Source organism: Bos indicus x Bos taurus, chromosome 17 (genome assembly GCF_003369695.1).
Source record: "Bos indicus x Bos taurus breed Angus x Brahman F1 hybrid chromosome 17, Bos_hybrid_MaternalHap_v2.0, whole genome shotgun sequence".
NCBI lineage: Eukaryota > Metazoa > Chordata > Mammalia > Artiodactyla > Bovidae > Bos > Bos indicus x Bos taurus.
In genome coordinates, this window is record NC_040092.1 from 55,383,259 (window position 1) to 55,400,068 (window position 16,810).

At 35.1% G+C, this 16,810-nt stretch overlaps 1 protein-coding gene across 1 annotated transcript in view; it reads right to left on the bottom strand.

Moving 5' to 3' along the window:
* Positions 1-1,488: 1,488 nt before the first annotated feature.
* The window catches only part of MGAT4D (MGAT4 family member D), a 50,890-nt gene continuing 35,568 nt past the window's right edge, over positions 1,489-16,810 (bottom strand). Inside the window, exons 8-12 of the mRNA XM_027567357.1 lie at positions 16,566-16,680; positions 13,662-13,792; positions 11,424-11,531; positions 3,417-3,485; positions 1,489-1,584 (exon numbers count right to left, since the gene is read on the bottom strand). Coding sequence (XP_027423158.1) covers positions 1,489-1,584; positions 3,417-3,485; positions 11,424-11,531; positions 13,662-13,792; positions 16,566-16,680 — 519 coding nt within the window. The remainder of the gene's footprint in view (positions 1,585-3,416; positions 3,486-11,423; positions 11,532-13,661; positions 13,793-16,565; positions 16,681-16,810) is intronic.

The window sequence follows — 16,810 nt, forward strand, 5'->3', positions numbered from 1 at the left end:
GGGTACCTTTACAAGGAATTGTGCCTTCTTTTTGAGAAATGCTCTACCTGGAATTAGTTGTAATTTTTCATATTAACCTGGAATATGATCTGGTAGATTTAATTTTAAAAGCTCAAAACTGAAGTCAAATTTTAAAAATACATGTCTTTTATTCTTATTTTTCTTCCCAACTTTATTGAGATAATAGTTGACATATAGCTCCTTTCTTTAAAAAAGAAAGTGAAATGGTGCATATGAACAGTTCATCATTCATATTCACTTTGGTATGTGACACGGTTCATATTGATGTAAATGTGTGAAGTTTTTTAGTCAAGGATAATACAGCAGTTTGAATTAAGATTTTCATATTTTATGAAGCATAAGAAAGAAGTAATATCTCATTATTTCTCAAAATAATGTAAAACTCAATAGAATAACAAGAGGAAAAATAGATTTTAATAGATTCCTATAAGAAACTGATGAATTAATAAAGATTTAAAAGCATTTAACAAATAAATTAAAAAGCCTGATATAAGAGAAACCAGCACCCATTGAATAGGAATATTTAAAGAAGACATTTATAAAGCACAAAACTAACATTTATAAAAACAAATGAAAAAAGGAAATCAACTATACCTCAATAAAAATGCAAATGAGTAATGCATATTTTAAAGGGAGTATGTAAAGACTATACATTCTTCCGTAATTCATATGAAATATAAGAATTCATAACTCTCAAAGTTTATCACACAAAGTTCTCTAACAACAAGGTAATTAAATTTATAAATCAACAATAAGAGATGGCAAAACCAAGATATTAAAAAAACACTCCCAAATAACCCAAGAGTTAAGAATGCAATAAGAAGAGAAAATATGAAATCTTTAGAAACTGAATGACTGTCAGAATACATATACATCAAGATGTTTGTTAATCAGCTCAAATGGCACTTGGAAGTTTTAGTTTTAAACGCATGTGTTAAAAAGACAGGAAGATACTGTGGCGCCGCCAGCCTCAGAGTTGCTCGGCCTTGTGCTTTCTATTTTTGGTGTCTTAACACAATAGATAACAGCATGTACTGGTTCACACAGGACCTGTCCCGGATGATAGCAAGTTTCTGAAATGTTAGCTACTTAGCTAAAATGTTTAGCTACTTAGATAGCTACTTAACTATCTAATTCAACAAAAGATATTTCTTTATTTTTAAAAACTTCCCTGTCTTATTTTTATAAAAATTTGTAATAAATAGCAAGGATACAAGTATCATAAACAAATATGCAAATTTTTCTTGACATAGAGGCAGTTAAATATTTCCAAATCTACTAGCTTGTTCATTATTCCTTCCTCTTGTATATAATCATTTGTTTTGAATATTACAATTTCTGAAAGATGCCATTAGAAATCATGGTGATCGAAGATTAGAGTATTACAGAGCTGCTTCTTGTTGGGCTTCATTTTTCATATTTCCTGTAATAAAAATAAGAAATCTGTTAACATCTAGAAATAGTATATTATTCATTCATAAGGATGTAATTATTTTCATGACAGTTTCTTGACAGTACTCTTTCCTTATTCTGTTCTTTTGCTACCACCTCCGTCTGCTCTATCTTTACATAAAAGAGACACATAAAACTTTACATAACAATTTTGAAGAAAATACAAACATGCTGCATGTCATTATTCAACAGTTAATGTATTTTGATGGGAACTATTCTTCTATGCCTTCTTCCATCACCTCCAACCAGGACTAACACAAAACAAATGGGTCATACACACACAAAAAGCCATTGTTTAACTGACATTCAAAGTTATTTGGGCATCCTGTATTTAATCTGGCAACCCTGCCTGCAACACATGGAAACACTCTGCCCTGAGCCTAAAGGAAGATGACCTTTCGTGTAGGACGAAGCACTAGCAAATTATCAAACACGCTGTTCTCTGGCTTATCAAATAACAGAGACTCTAAGTACTTTGAGTTTTCAGAAGTTATTAGTACTGAGACATTTTGGTTGAAATTCTTTATGTTTATTATAGATGTAGAACATGAAATGACAAAGGACATTTAAATTGAAGACATAGGTAAAATTTTAAAATTTGTCAAACTAAAATTCATCACGAAGGTGAATTTTTATCTTACTAGATTATTATTTTTGAACTATAAGCTAGATGAATAGAGATAACCTAAATTATTTTTCTGCTTAATAAACTATATATAATTTATCTTATAAAAACACTTATATGAGAAGTACAACAAACAACTGGTTAAGGAAAAAATTTTACAATAAGGTTTTTAAAGGATGTAAAAGGAGTAAATATTAAGGAAAACACAGCAATGAAAGTGTTGCTATGGTGGTCTTGATTAAAGAAAAGACAGAGACTTTTACTTCTCTGGGGACACGTATGTAAATCTTATTTTACTTAACAAAATCAAAAGTTGAAAAAAATTGAAATGAAACATCCCACGTCTCTGTTTAAGGTATGGCGAGCTAGACTCCCCTGGAATGAGCGAGCATAAATGAACAGAAAAGGCATTCATACACTCTACAACATTGTTTGCAAACCAACAGATTCTTCCAAATGTACCAAAAACTTCCAGGAAGCCTCATCCTTTTCAGTTTTATAAAGGAATATGAAGATAAATGCAAGGTCAGCCTGAGGGTGAGGGAAAGGAAATAAAATTTATCTATATTGCCACCAGGCAACCAAGAATCACCAAATACTTGAGAAAGTGTGCAACAAGACAGGAAAAGATCAAAATAAACAGGCAGATAGTTTGATTTTATTATAGAAAAAAACCCAGCTCATTCAGAATGCAGAAGAGAACTTCAAAATTGTTTACTGAAAAGATCTAATACTCAGAAATTTGAGGAAAACTGTATCCTCAAAACAAGAAGATGCTAGGAAAAAACAGAAGAACATTTTTAAAAACTTCAATAGAAAAGTTAGTCAAGGAACCCCCCAAGTACATAGGAAAACAAGTACAGGAAATAGTAGATAAAAGCTATGACATATAGAGGATTGGCTAACTAAGTTTAATGTCTGATTATTAAGACTTTCAGAAATGAAAATTAGGAAAAAAAAAGAGGCAAAATAATCAAAGTAATAATATGCCTTGGACTAAATATCTGTGTCATCCTTTCTTAAATTCGTATGTTTGAAGTGTAAATCCCCAGTGTATTTGAAAGTGGGCTCTTTGGGAGATAATTAGGTCATGAGGGTGGAATACTCATGAATGAAATCAGTGCCTTTATAGTAATAGTGAAGTTGCTCAGTCGTGTCTGACTCTTTGCGACCCCATGGACTGTAGCCTATCAGACTTCTCCGTCCATGGGATTTTTCAGGCAAGAGTACTGGAGTGGGTTGCCATTTCCTTCTCCAGGGGATCTTCCCAACCCAGGGATAGAACCCAGGTCTCCTGCATTGTAGGCAGACGCTTTACCCTCTGAGCCAGGAAACCAGAGCTTTCTCTGCTCTTGGCCATGTGATGATATAACCAGAAGACAGCTATCTGCAAACCAGAAAGAGGACCCTGACCATAACGTGCCATGTTGCCACCCTGATCCTGGACTTACCAGCCTCCAAAACTGTCAGAAATAAATTGCTGCTATTTAAGCCACTCCATCAGTGGTATTTTTGGGCACAGCAGCCCAAACTAAGATGTAATAAAAATGAATAAGAATCTGAGTTAATATTAATCTATCCTGCAGGAAAAATAATTGTGTGGAAAAATAAAAATTAGCAGCACAGGTATATTATTTAGCTGTAGAAAGATAACTACGAAGATTCAAAGTAGGAATGATTAAATGTTGCCTCTGGAAGGCAATGGCACCCCACTCCAGTATTCTTGCCTGGAGAATCCCATGGATGGAGGAGCCTGGTAGGCTACAGTCCATGGGGTCGCTAAGAGTCGGACACGACTGAGCGTCTTCACTTTCACTTTTCACTTTCATGCATTGGAGAAGGAAATGGCAACCCACTCCAGTGTTATTGCCTGGAGAATCCCAGGGATGGCGGAGCCTGGTGAGCTGCCGTCTATGTGGTCGCACAGAGCTGGACACGACCAAAGTGACTTAGCAGCAGCAGCAGCTGGTGAGTCAGATAGAGCAGGGGAAGTGGGGAGAGGGGACTGATGCCTTTTATTATGTTCTTGTTATTAACTTTTAACTATATGTGTGTGTATATTACTTGATAAATAGAAACAAAGCTATGAATCTTAAATATAATTGAATTTTATTCCATTTTGAAATGCCGTGTTTGGAAAATGGAAGGGAGAATCCATTCTGCAACCTTTCATCAGTTTGGAAACATATAATCTTAGGTATTTAAATGTCCTAGGAAATTAACAGTCCATCATTTCCCTGAAGTTGATTTAAAGGATGCTGAAAGCACTTCAGATTCCTAAACTGGGAGGGAAAAAGGAGTGGTGGTGGTCTGCTTGTTGTTCTTGTATGAAAGAAGGGAAACATTCAGAAAGGAGCTGTGAAAGGAGACAGACACTTGACTGATTTGATAATGGATAAAGGTGCCTGGGAAATTCAATACCTGAGCTATTGATACTTTATTTCCACAAAGCAGCTGGGGATCTATCATATTTAGAGCTATAGTATGTTTGGGTATCTTTGAACATTACAATGTTGAAAACTCCACATATGCTTTACCATATCTCATCTTGCTTCAAGCTTTTCCTGATCTCAGTCCCACTTAAAAGTGAAAATAATAATAAAAAAAAAAACCTTTCATCATGATGCAAGTCTAACTGAAAGTTACCAGTGCAGAGTTATACTCATGGAAATGTACCCACATTAAAGTGGTGGTCTGTAGATAAATAAAGCGTACTTTTGGTTGTATAATATATAAAGCAAGGAACAGAAAGCCACTTTGAGGAGCTCTGGAAGTGCACGGGTCATGAGGAAGCCATGGAGGATGATCAGAGCAGTAGCAGGCCACGTGGGGAGGACCCCTGGAGGCCAGAGGCCCCAGTGATCTCACTGCCTGGCACCAAGCGTGACCGCAATTCCTGATCCTCCACAGGTGACCGCCGCCTTCTCAGCTGTCTTCCTTGTCTATGGGAGTATCTCTGCTCTCAGAATCTAACGTGGAACTTTCTGGATGAAGACCTTCTGTGAGCTGTACTTCTCGGTTTTTCCCGAGAACAGAAGAGAATGGAGAGAGGGTGGTGATGATGCAGGATTAATGACAGATGTGAAGTAAAGGAGGCAGGTGAAATAACGAATTACATTTATACTAAGGTACTAATTTGAAGTATAATTAATTTTCTCGGAGAGATAGGATACTTGTATACATAAAAAGGGAAGCCTGGTGTGCTGCAGTTCACGGCGTTGCCGAGTCTGACACAACTGAGCGACTGAACAACAAACAACAATACATAAAAAGAATGAACTGGAAGTCCTGGAAATTAAAATTTAGTTTTCTGAAGCTTAAAAACAAATGAAGAGACGGAAAAGTAAAAGCTGCAAGAATGAACTAGGAGTCTGCCTAATAAAATGGTGAATCAGACACAGGTACTTTCATTCTTTCTTGAACTCACACTTAAAACGACATTGAAGGCCATTTAGAAAATGCATGATCTTACAGAATGAGAGAGAAGACAAAGGTAACAAAATGAACGATGTCTAAGAAAGCTGTATCTCAAACCTCTGGCAGGAAATGGACAAGCATTCTGCAGGGCAGAACCCGCCATGTACTGCTAGAATAGGAGGTGAAAGTGGGGCAAAACCATGGGGGTGGCTGGCAAGTCTGTCTGACAGGTGGTTAAAGCTCTAGAGACCATCTCTGGCCGCTTGATTTCAGATGACTATCTTTTCTCCACTCTTGAAGGATAATTCTCTAAAAAGGAAAACAGGGTACCTAGACTCAAACCAGGGTAGGGGTAGTAATGAAAAACAAGGTAAATAAATGAATTCTGACAAAGTGAACACTGAAAACTCCATCTGTCTTTGCCCACATGGCTCTCATATTCTCTAGCAATTTAAGCAAGACCTAAAGATACTAACATAGGGAGACTTCCCAAAAGAAGGACCTATCCACTCCTTTCAAAGTGAAAGGGACAAATCCAGCCTTCTGCTACATCCTCCAATCAGCGCTCTCTGCATTTGAACACAACCTACCTACTATCACTGGATATATGAGAAAACCCTTTAACATGAAAACAGGGACTTACTTTAAAAAAAACTGGAGGAAAGAGAAACTATACAGGAAGTACAAAAAAGATTTTATACAAAAAAAAGATATTATAAAAATTTTTTTAAAAGAAATCTTTTTAAAACTATTAAAATTCTCAGATAGTTGATAGTCACTCAGTGGGGTCCAACTCTTTGCGGCCCATGGACCTTTCCAGGAAAAAATACTAGAGTGGGTTGCCATTCCCTTCTCCACGGGATCTTTATGACCCAGGGATCAAACCTGGGTCTCCTGCATTGCAGGAAGGTTCTTTACTGTCTGAACCACCAGGGAAGCCTCAAGGCTGCCAGGCTCCTCTGTCTGTGGAATTCTTCAGGCAAGAATACTGGAGTTAGTTGCCATTCCCTTCTCCAGGTGGATCTTCCCGACACAGGGATTGAATCCCAGTCTCCTGCATTGCAGGCAGATTCTTTACCACCTGGGTCACCAGGGAAGCCCTCAGAGGATTAGGTTGAACTACTAAAATTTCAATCACAAAATAACAACCAAATGTTATAAAAAGAGGCAGTGACATTAGGAGAATAAAAGGGGTTCTTAGAGATTAAAAGTGTATTAGCAAAACAAACAAAAAAAACAAGCAAATCAACCAGCCAATTAAAACTGCCCTCTCCTGCAAAAAAATAAAAGACGCTCTAATACAAAGAATGAAAGATAAAATTTAGAAACATTCCCAGAAATAAATGAAAATAGAGAGAAAATAGGAAACGTGTTCCTTAAAAAGATCATGGAAAGGGGAAAATTCATAAACAGAGTAATCTGTGAATATTTTCCAAGAATCAAAGCCTGAGTTTTCAGATTAAAAAGCCCCACCAGATTTAAATACAAGAACATTTTTAAAGGTTTAGAGATGGGGAAATTGACCTTATATAAAGAAACAAATTAGAATGGCTTTAACCACTTTTCAATAGCTATACCCTTGAACACCTTCAAAAATGGGGGGAATCATTTCCAACTCAGAATTTGTTTGCCCAGCTAATTTAACGTTTAAGTTTAACAGACTGAAGTCATTTAAAGATGTTTTATTTCTCCAAGACTTTACATCTCACACAATCTTTTTCAAGAAATTACTGGTGGGTATGCTTCAATGGCACCCCACTCCAGTACTGTTGCCTGGAAAATCCCATGGATGGAGAAGCCTGGTGGGCTGCAGTCCATGGGGTCTCTAAGAGTCAGACATGACTGAGTGACTTGACTTTCACTTTTCACTTTCATGCACTGGAGAAGGAAATGGCAACCCACTCCAGTGTTCTTGCCTGGAGAATCCCAGGGACGGGGGAGCTGATGGGCTGCCGTCTGTGGGGTCGCACAGAGTCGGACACAACTGAAGCCGCTTAGCAGCAGCCACAGCATGCTTCACAAAAGCAAATAAGTAAATGAAGAATGATGTAGATCACAATCCAGAAAATAGGGGAATCAACTCAAGAGACAAAGAGGAGGATCCTGAGATAACTTCCAGAGCAGGTCAGAAGGCCCCAGGAGAGAAAATCTGTCAAGTGAAAGTGACATAAATGCAGAAAAGCATTTGGCAATATTCAACACTCATTCATGATTTTGTGAAATGTTCAAATATATCAAGAAAAGATTTAGATAATTCACAGAGAATCTGAGGTTTATAAGTACACTGAAATAAAGCCAACTTAAAACCCCAAAGGAAAAAAGTTGTGTATAAAGGATGAGTAGAAAGATTACACAATGTAGTTTTAGTGTAAATAACATGTATATCTTCATAATTATAAAATCATTGAATACTAAGCTAATGAATGATACAACTATACTGAGAGAGTAAAGGTTTGAATGGAGCGAATTCTATCAAAATTAAAATTATTCCTTGAGAGCTACTGTATACATGGAGCACAGGGAACTCAATGTTGTGTCCAGCCTGGATGGGAGAGGAGTTAGGGGGAGAGTGGATACATGTATACTTGTGGCTGCGTCCCTTCCCTGTTCACCTGAAACTATCACATCATTGTGAACTGGCTATACCATAATATAAATAAAAAGTTAAAAAAAATTGTTCCTTGAAATTTTGTTCACTGAAAGACGCTGTTAAGAAAATGAGAGAACAAGGCAAAGCTGAGACTTGTGGTCAGACTATAAAGAGAATTATTACAATTCACAACTAGAAAGACAAACAACCAAATTTTTTAAATGGGCAAATATTTGAATAGATTTTTTATAAAATACATATAATGAAATATACTTAGGATATATCCTAAGTATATTTCATTATACATAATTATATGTATCTAAATATATAAAATTACATAAAGCACATGAAAAGATGCTCAACATCACTGGTCATTAAAGATATATAAATTAAAATCATAATGAGATAGCTGGGTTTGCTTGCTTTAGAATTTTATATAAATAGAATCCTACAATATGTAGTCTTTTGCACGTGGCTTTTTTCAGTTAGTATAGTATTTTAGTGATTTATCCATATTGGTGCATCTACTGAAAAGAATGTGGCTTCAAACTCAGATCTATTTTCTCCAAATTCATTGTACATCCACAGTACATGATAAAAAGGGAAGAGGAAATTCCTCTTTTACAATACATGATATTATTCCCTTTTACAGTACATGATAAAAAGGGAAAGGAAATTGATCCTTCTGAAACAAAGTATTAGTGAATGTTAGAAAGTTACATGCATAAAATTTAAAAACATTCCAAACATAAGGATATAAAATAACACATTGATGACTAGCTGACAATTTTCTATATATTTATATCAATTTTTATACTTACCCTTATTACTGATGGTTTAACTTTCTGTGGTATGATGTAATCTCTTACCCACTATGAAGAAAGTTGAGAAATAGTCTAATCCTTGTTATGCCATTTTTTCCAAACAATGATTCTGATCATTTTTAAAGAAGGTGTTAAATTTTGAAATTCCTAATAATAGATATCCTGTTGGAAATTTTTTAAATAATTTAATACAATCATATTTTACACATCATTAAATTGCTATTTCTTTCTGTTTTATGCAGTATGAAGAATAAAAAAAAAGTTAAGATTATAACATAAAACTATGAGTGATTAGATGTACGTTCTCCTTAATCTGTCACGAATTTACAAAGATAGGTTAAAATATCTTATCTTATAAAATAGATATATAAAGGAAAAAAAGAATCCCTTATAAAATAGCATCAACAAGTAAAAAGGCATAGACTAATTTCTGTCTGCATCACCTGTAACTATGTTTTATGTATTTTGATGATATTACTTTCTGTATAAAGATTCATAAAAGTTTTCACTATTCCAGACACTTGTTTACCAAACCCTTTAAATCTTGAATTCCACCTTGCCTGCTGGCTAACAGCTAATGTATACTGAGTTCACACTCTAAGGTACTGTTTCAAAGGGTGCAGTACAATAAATACACGGACCACAGCCTTGTCTAACTCAGTGAAACTAAGCCACGCTGTGTGGGGCCACCCAAGACAGACGGGTCATGGTGGAGAGGTCTGACGGAATGTGGTCCACTGGAGAAGGGAATGGCAAACCACTTCAGTATTCTTGCCTTGAGAACCCCATGAACAGTATGAACAGGCAAAATGATAGAAAAGGTGGAAAGAGGGCAGATGAATAATGAATGAAATGATGAGAGGGTGTACATGTGCATTTGTCTCATTTCAACTGTGAGTATTAAAGCAATCATTAGCTTTGTTGTGTGAGGAAGCTAAGAAGGATAGCAATGTCAACAGCATTGCAGAGGTGAAAGAAATCTTAAGGCTCATTCATGTCAACCTCATTCTCTAGACAAAGAAAGCTCAGAAGAGTGGTAGGGCTTGCCCAGTCTTCAGGTACACAGGTCAGTTAAGTTCAGTTCAGTCACTCAGTCGTGTCCGACTCTTTGAGACCCCATGAATCGCAGCACGCCAGGCCTCCCTGTCCATCACCAACTCCCGGAGTTCACTCAGACTCACGTCCATCGAGTCAGTGATGCCATCCAGCCATCTCATCCTCTGTCATCCCCTTTTCCTCCTGCCCCCAATCCCTCCCAGCATCAGAGTCTTTTCCAATGAGTCAACTCTTCGCATGAGGTGGCCAAAGTACTGGAGTTTCAACTTTAGCATCATTCCTTCCAAAGAAATCCCAGGGCTGATCTCCTTCAGAATGGACTGGTTGGATCTCCTTGCAGTCCAAGGGACTCTCAAGAGTCTTCTCCAACACCACAGTTCAAAAGCATCAATTCTTCGGCGCTCAGCCTTCTTCACAGTCCAACTCTCACATCCATACATGACCACAGGAAAAACCATAGCCTTGACTAGATGGACCTTTGTTGGCAAAGTAATGTCTCTGCTTTTGAATATGCTATCTAGGTTGGTCATAACTTTCCTTTCAAGGAGTAAGCGTCTTTTAATTTCATGGCTGCAGTCACCATCTGCAGTGATTTTGGAGCCCAGAAAAATAAAGTCTGACACTGTTTACACTGTTTCCCCATCTATTTCCCATGAAGTGATGGGACCAGATGCCATGATCTTCGTTTTCTGAATGTTGAGCTTTAAGCCAACTTTTTCACTCTCCACTTTCACTTTCATCAAGAGGCTTTTTAGATCCTCTTCACTTTCTGCCATAAGGGTGATGTCATCTGCACATCTGAGGTTATTGATATTTCTCCCGGCAATCTTGATTCCAGCTTGTGCTTCTTCCAGTCCAGCGTTTCTCATGATGTACTCTGCATATAAGTTAAGTCATCACAACTAAAAATTGATTGTTTTGACTCTGAAGTCTTTGCTCTTTCTACCCCACCAAGATGCTAAGTCAATTATAAATAACATTGTTTTTGAAAATGATGAAAAACTTAGGAATGATTAAAAATCAAATGATGCTAAAGTTTTGTTCATTTGGTAAACAGTGATCTGAAAAAGAATGCTGCTACATTTAAATTCAATAATAGAGGCATTTTATTTTTGAAATATTCTTTTATAATTCTGAATATTAAACTAAAATACTGAATTTTACTATAATTTTCAAAACACCTTTTTAAGTTTCATTATTTAAATTATACAGCTGAGCAGAGTAAGGCATAGGAGTTTACATAGGCTGGATTTTTCTAACCATGATAGATAACCTGGATCTTGTAAAGTTGATTGCTGTTCATAACAAATACTTCTGTCATAAGATGAATTGTGTTTAGACAATTTTGATAGCCTCTCATGTTCTCATCATTCCTTTTCTAAATAATATAAGCTCATGAAGCCTTGTGTATTACACAACTACATTTCAAAACACTTACTTTGAAATATTGTTCTCTTCCAGGGTATGATGACTGTATACCCACATGCTGGAAAAGAGAAGGTTTATATCGAATACGAATATGCTTATTTCGTTCTATACATTTTTCCTGTAAGAGAAACAACAATCTTGTGTAAAAATCCAAATACTCATTTTTATTGCATTTACTGGTGGCAGAACCTTTTATTAGTTTTTGCCTGGATTCTATATTGTTATTTTAAAATTTAAACAAAACATTTAAATTCTTAGCTTTTTCTTTGTAAGAATAATGGAACAAAGAAATCGAGATACAAAAGCATGTATTTTCTTTCATGAACTCTATTAGTTCACTAGAAAATCAGGCTTGCTTGCTCATTCTTGTCCAACTCTTTGTGATCCCGCAGACTATAGCCTGCCAGGCTCCTCTGTCCATGAAATTTTCCAGGCAAGAATAGTGGAGTGGATTGCCATTTCCTACTCCAGGGGATCTCCCCAACCCAGGAATGGAACCAAAGTCTCCTGTGCGTCGCCTACGTTATAGGCAGATTCTTTACCACTGAGTCATCTGGAAAGCTCAGAAAATCAGGGTTCTATTGTGCGAACTATAATTTTCCTCTCCTCTCTATTCCAGTAATATAAACTTTCCAATATTTTCCCATCTATCCATTTCTCTTGGTCTACATTATTCTCTCCCCGTTTTTTAATTTCAAAACTAAATTACTCCCTTTTCAATTTCTCCTTAAAATGTATATGATTAAAAAAAACAGTATTACACTTCATGGAAAAAGATTTGGATAATCTTCTCAAAAATAAAAATAAGAAAGATGGCCTGTGACATTATCACCCCTATTAAAAACAAGCATTTGAGAAGATGTGGTACACATATACAATGGAATATGACTCAGGCATAAAAAATGAAATAAAGCCATTTGCAACAACATGGATGGACCTAGAGATTATCACACCAAGGAAGAAAGTCAGACAGAGAAAGAAGAACGTCATATGTGATTACTTATATCTGGAATCTAAAATATGCCACAAATGAATGTATCTACAAACAGAAACAAACTCAGTAGACATGGATAACAGACCTGTGGTTGCCAAGAGGGAGATGGGGTGGGGAAGGGATGCGCTGGGAGTTTGGGGTTAGCAGATGCAAACTATTATATATTTAATGGATAAGCAACAAGGTCCCACTGTATATAGTACATGGAACTATATTCAACATCCTTTAAGAAACCATAATGAAAAAAGAATATGAAAAAGAATGTATATATATATATATATGTATAACTGAATCATTCTGCTGTACAGTAGAAATTAATACAGCATTGTAAATCAACTATACATCAATAAAATAGTTTAAAAATTATTATGATTGCTATCATTATTTATGTAATGTATACATATAAAATTCATTAAAATACATCTCAAATTTATGTGCATAATAATGTTAAACAGCAGGCTTAAATTCATTTCTACTGATGTTAACATGTAGGAAAATACTGTATTAAAATTGTTTTTAAAACTGTAAAGTCATTAAATAATGTACAGTTAATTTGAAACTAAAGCTCAGATAAAGTTAGTTGAGGGCTTAAAATATAGGAAATATAGTAATACCTTTAATCTATTAATAAAAGTTTCAGTAGGATGGTATTATCAAATTCTTGCTTGCCCAAAATAACCACTCAAATAACTTGTTGATGAAGCAAAGCTGAGTTCATTGCTTACTGCAGTAAGGGAGAAAATACCTTGATAAGAGTCCGTTCAAGTCTTGTGCCTATTTTTCAACTGGATTATTTTCCTGTTGTTGAGTTTTGAAAATTCTCTATATAGTCTGAATACAAGTCTTTGTTAGATATGGAATTTACAAATATCTTTTCCTATCCTGTGGTGCCTTCTCTTAACAGTAAATTTTGCAACACAAAAGGTTTTAATTTTAATGAAGTCCAATTTATCAACTTTTAAAAATGGATCAAGCATTCTATGTCATGTCTAAGAATTCTTCACCTAATCCTGGGTCCTAAAGATTTTTTTCCCATGTTTTCTTCTAAAAATTTTGTAGTCTTATCTTTTATACTTAGGTGATATACTTTGACATAATATTTGTAACAGGTATATGTTTACGTCAATTCTTTTTTAAAATATATATAAATATCCAGTTAAAAAAATCAATGCACTAAAATTTGTAAACAACATTTAGGTAATTACATCAGAGAGATAGTATTTTCCTAAAAATACAAAGTAAAGAAATACTCACAAGAGCTTCTCCTGGGGTACACATCTTTACCAGAAAAATGTCCCCCAAGAGCAAATCTATGGGTTTATCTTTGTAGAACATTAAAAAAAAACGTACAAAGTCAGTTAAATCTTCAGATTTAAATAGCTTTCCTATGGAGAAAAAATAAATAAAGCCCAATAACTCTTCAGTGTTTATACCACATATCAAAACATAACCCTTATATATAGTTATTCATACCATTAACATGGGAAAGAGTACAAAAATATTAAAAATTAAATACATCTATTCCTTGCAAAGCTTAAAGCATTAATGAAGTTGGAGGATGATGAAGCAAAATCATACATCTGCTTCAGTATTAAGAATTACCACTTTTGGTGGGACAAGTAAGAAGCAAGTTTAGAATTGTGAATACTCTCAGGAAATTAACTTTGATAACTAAGGAGGCTCAACTGTTTAAACCACTTGCAAGATATATAAATAAAATGGAAAGTTTAGGACCTGTAACATTTCACTTAGTTTTTCAGATATATAGAACTGTATCAACATACTACATTTTCTACTTTTAGTGCTTAATTTTGAATAAAATAGAGTATTATTTCAATATTTGAACATTATTTTATAAGAATTTTTTTTTGTATTTATGATTTTTAAAGATTTACTGTATTTTAAAGTATGATTTCACTACATCTAATTATATATTTCTAACATATTGCATCTTTAACTTGAAAACAAAGCTGAAGGTATAAGATTCAGGTAAATTTTGACCTTAAACAGTATAAAACACATCTAGTCACCTAATAAATATGATAGTAGGATGTAGGCATTTCATTTTTCACTAGGACTTGAGTCTATATGGGTCATTTGATCAAGTATATGGTTGTATTTGAATTTTAGGCACCTATGTATATAGTAACCAAAACAAGTGATTTAATGATAGAAATAGTTGATTTAATATGTTTTCTTTATCTGCTGCCAGATTCTGAAAATTCTATTTAGCAAGCTCGTATTTTTAGAAAATACTGAAAAACAGAATTGTTATTCTGATAAAGAAAATGAAGCCTTTATAGATTTAAGCTTAAATAAGAATTCAGTATCATATATACAGTGTTTCTTGCTCAATGTGCTCTTGTGAATACTCTCTATCCTTCTACTACCTGACTTTTCTGAGAAAAGCAAAAAGAATTTAAAATCCTCAAAGTAATAACCAACAAAATTCTCTCTTCAAGCTTTCAGTGGGTATTACTGTCACCTACAATTTTTCTTTTTATTGTAACCAAAGCTGAGGAAAAAAACAAACTTTCAGAGTTTTAAAACTGGATTCCACACCACTTTACAGAAAGTTTGGGTCAGTATATGAAGTGGTATATAAGGAAGGATAGATGGATTTTACTAGCAATCAGAGAAATGCTTTATTCTCCTCCCGATGGCAAACACAAATTTTGATGGATAAAATCAAATGTTATCAAGTATATGGGGAAGCAGGAACTCAGATGCACTGCATATGAGAGTATATTCTACACAGTCAACCTGCAGAGCAATCTGGCAGTACTTGTGAGACCTGGCTATGTTTACCCCAGTGATCCCATCCCAGGGTGCATATGTATCACTCCATTTCTTTGTGGCAGCAGACAGCTGGGGCAGTCAAGGTCCACCACTCTGGGAATGGACAAGTCAAATAGCTTATTATGCAACAGTAAAGAAAATGAACATAAAGCAACATACTGCTGCTGCTGCTGCTAAGTCGCTTCAGTCGTGTCCGAGTTTGTGCGACCCCATAGACGGCAGCCCACCAGGCTCCCTCGTCCCTGGGATTCTCCAGGCAAGAACACTGGAGTGGGTTGCCATTTCCTTCTCCAATGCATGAAAGTGAAACGTGAAAGTGAAGTCGCTCAGTCGTGTCCAACTCTTAGCAACCCCATGGACTGCAGCCCACCAGGCTCCTCCATCCGTGGGATTTTCCAGGCAAGAGTACTGGAGTGGGGTGCCATTGAAGCATACCCACCAGTAATTGCCTTCTCCAAAAGCAACAGACAGACAGCTATAAAATCTAGTTTTGTCGACAAAAACATAAGGAACAGAAATATGTTTATCAAATCACCATTTATGTAAATTTTAAACAAGTACGAACACAATGAACACCAAATCTTGCATGGTATCTGGTATTTATATGCATAATCTGACTGAAATATATTGAGTGCAAACCTATCATGAGAGTGGGTAGAAGTAGGGGGGTGGGCTTTAAACAAAAGAATAAAAAAGGGCTCCTGCTTGTAAACAAAGATGATATGCAATATGAAGCGAGTTAGGTAACTTGGCCTCCTGCAGTGAAGGTTAAATAAAAGAAAACAGGATAGAAGGATGGAAGGAAAAAACGGAAGGAAGCAAAAGGAAGGTCTATAAAAGAATTATAAAAACAATACATCATGGGCACAATTTTAGGAACTTTTCTGTGCTAGGTATAATTCATATGTTTTTACATTTTTTAAGCATGTTAGCTTCAGCATACTAGAAATTGAAAGGACTTCAGAGTACAATAGTCCTGTTAAAATTCCTTCCTCTATAACTTTAATTTTTTGAGTTTCAATATTTTTCTATGTAAAACAGAAGTACATCTTAGTCACTGTGCTAATATGTGTCAGACTCAGAGCTAGCATTAATAAGTAGTAGCTGCCTTATGTTTTTATAACATGTGAATATATGTCAATCTGCTTATTTATACTGTTTATCTACAAAAAATTTGGTTTAAAAACACATTTTCTGAAATTCAGATCTTTGATCTAATTTTTCTGCTAAACTAATAGTATCTTTACAGAAATTATTCCATTCCTTTTCATTGAGTAGCAATCTCTTTGATAAGTTCTTAAAAACTTTTAAGATTATTATGTACTAAATTGACCCCACAAAAATAGATCCACTGCTTACCTATAAATCCAAGAACTGAAAACTCAATATAAAGCCAATTATTTGAAGTGATGTTATGTACAAAATCTGTGATTTTTGTAAGGTACATCTTGTTAGCTAAGATATCATCTTCCAGCTTAAAAAAAAAAACAGGCGTTAGTAACCTTTGATGCTTCCCTGGAACAAATTAGCTTGAAAATTGAAAATACAATAGAATACACTGAAAAAAATTTTTTATGATGTAGTAGATTGATTTTTAGCTCAAT